Below are 2654 nucleotides of genomic sequence, written 5' to 3'. Positions count from 1 at the left end.
ACTATATACATTAAATGAATTTAAATATAATAAATAATAAAGTTATTTTTGTCACAGACACGAACTGTGAACCGTTTTATTTTGAAGGTTTTACTCCTCAACATCCGGTGATTTGAGTTTACTGACGTGATTTCTCTCTGAAGAAACGATAATTAAACCACGGTACCGCTTCATTCACCGGTTATTAATCTAGTTTGTGACTTGCTTGAGTTTTACGTGAATTCGCTGCTCATTCTGTCGGAACCGAAGCAGCGGGAAACCGAGCCGAACCCGAACCGAGCGGTGTCGGTGTGTGAGGCCGGGCTGAGAGGAGAGCAGCCAGCTGGCTCTGAGCAGGAAACCAGGAATGTGTCTCAGTTTGGCTTAAAAAAAAAAAAAAAAACTGTACAAATGCAAACACTTCTCAGGAGCTCTGGGGGATGAGTTTACATCAGGACGTTAGAAAAACACAAATATCTGAGTCACTTTAAATAGATTTACTATGATAGCAGCAGACAGTCATTAACACTGTTATTTCTCTTTGTTTAAATTATTTTAAAGGTTTAAACAAAAGGCTTAAAGTCTGTAATTTCTTTAAGAAATGTTGTGCCCTTATTTTGAAAATTAAAGTTTATGTTTATACTTATAAACAAATAAAAAATTGAMTTCATCACATGCTGAGTGGTGAACAAGCAGACCACGCGCCAAAAGCTAAACTAAAAGCTAAATATAGCTACATGCTATAGATATAAGCTGAATGATTCAAAATTCCAAAAGCCAAATTTAGCTTAATGCTAGCTAAAAGCTTAATGATGCAAACAACTCCAAAAGCTTAGTTATTTAAAAGATAAATGATACCAAATGTAGCTAAATGCTAAATATAGCAACATTAGCCTTTAGCTAAAAGCTAAATGTAATAAAAAGCCAAATAAATGATAAAAAATAGTTAAAGTATAAAAACTAGCTAAAAATTGAAAGTTGGAAAAAGCTAAAAGAACCAAATGTAGTCAAAGGTTAGCTAAATGCTAATTATAAAAATAAAATAAAACAGCAACAACTATAAGCTAAAGATTTATAAAGGTAAGTATAGAGAAGCCAATGAAAAACTAAAGGTAAAAAAAATGAAAACACTGAAAAGTATAAATAACAAAAAGCTAAAAGCTACATGCTAACTATAAACAGACAGCTAAGTGTTAAAAATAAAATAAATCAGCTCTAAGTAGCATAGCTGTAGGTAAAAACTGAAAGTAGCAAAAATAGCAAAAGGCTGGCTGAAAGCTAAAAGTGGCAAAAAGCCAGCTAAATGCTAAAAGTATCATAAGGCTAGTTAAATGTAACAAATGTTTGGTTAAAGCTGAAAGTAGCAGGATAGTAGCTAACTTCCTTTTTGAAGGAATCTTGTGTAAAATATTTGTACACAAAGTAAAACGATTTGAAAATCATTAAATGACAAAAAAAAAAAAAAAAAAAAAAAATCAAAAGTCAGCCTCGTTTGCAACATTTTGATTTGTGACCAAGTCAGCAAAAGTTTTTAATCTGCAGTTTTATTTACATTTTACACGCCCATATTTTTAAAGAATTTAGCGGATCTTCAAAGTATTTATACTTGTTTTAGTAATAAACCGATGAGTTTAATGCAGCATTAATGCATGATGTTTCAAATTAAAACCACATTTAGTTTATCCAGTTTTGCAGACTAGTATTTATTCAGGTTCTGTCCTCCTCAGCAGTCCGTCCTGCAGTGGACTCAGGTCCAGGATCAGTTTCTGAGGCTTCCTGGTCCATGAAGGCCTGAAGCGAACGCAGCCAAACACAGTCGTGCTTCCTGCAGCGGCTCGCTCTCACAGTGGAAGCTCTGAGGAATGAGCGGTATGTTTGGGAGCTCGGCCCTCTTGTGTTCTGATCTGTTTCTTTTTAATGTGGRCTTCAAGCTCCTGTCCTGTCACATAAATCTGTCATGTTTCTAGAAAGCTTGTCTTGTTCTCTGCTGTCACAGATTTGTGGTCTCCCTCAGGTCACACATCTTCACTCCTGTGAGTCTTTATCTGATCAGGACCTGTTTTTTATTAGAAACCTGTATTTAGCCTTCTGCTTCTTCTCTGACAATCTAATAATAGTAATAATAATAAAAAACATCAAGAAAAATATCTAAAAGATTGAGGAACAAATAAAGAGACTTGCATTTCTGACAGTAATATTACAAAAATATTGTATGTTTTTTTACATTTTATATTAAAATCAATATATATTGTTTAGTGCAGCAACAATAAGTTAATATTAACTTGTAAAATATGTTTTATTCTCTTTATTAAAAATAAACTACATTTCCCATGATGCCTTTCGAGTCGGCTCCAACCCGCACGTGCGCGGACTGGTGACAACCCGGGACGAAGCGAAGCGTCGCTAATTGAGAGCATTTGGGACATTTCTCTGCGCGTCTCTGGGTCGGACAGGCGGGACAACATGTCCTCGGAGGACAGCGACGTTCTGCTGTTTTTAATCCACAAACACCTGAAGATAAACGGGTACAAAAAGGCCGCGAAGCAGCTGGAGAAATACGTAACTCAGGTGAGAAGTTGTCTGATTTCTGTCGAGTTTAGTTTGTAACGTTTTATTACGGCTGGAGTTTATTATTATTATTATAAATATAAATGTGTTTCCAGCCTCAGTTTGTG

The 2654-nt window shown here is 35.1% G+C and overlaps 1 protein-coding gene across 1 annotated transcript in view; it reads left to right on the top strand.

Moving 5' to 3' along the window:
- LOC106522902 (ABC transporter F family member 4) overlaps window positions 1–2654 on the top strand; it is a gene marked incomplete in the record, with an annotated part of 15034 nt that overhangs the window by 2581 nt on the left and 9799 nt on the right. Inside the window, 1 exon segment of the mRNA XM_014016139.1 lies at window positions 1710–2547. Coding sequence (XP_013871593.1) covers window positions 2443–2547 — 105 coding nt within the window.

Source organism: Austrofundulus limnaeus, unplaced genomic scaffold (genome assembly GCF_001266775.1).
Source record: "Austrofundulus limnaeus strain Quisiro unplaced genomic scaffold, Austrofundulus_limnaeus-1.0 Scaffold139, whole genome shotgun sequence".
In the NCBI taxonomy this organism is placed as follows: domain Eukaryota; kingdom Metazoa; phylum Chordata; class Actinopteri; order Cyprinodontiformes; family Rivulidae; genus Austrofundulus; species Austrofundulus limnaeus.
Note: the sequence above shows the minus strand (reverse complement) of the source record. Positions and strands in the feature narration are given on the sequence as shown.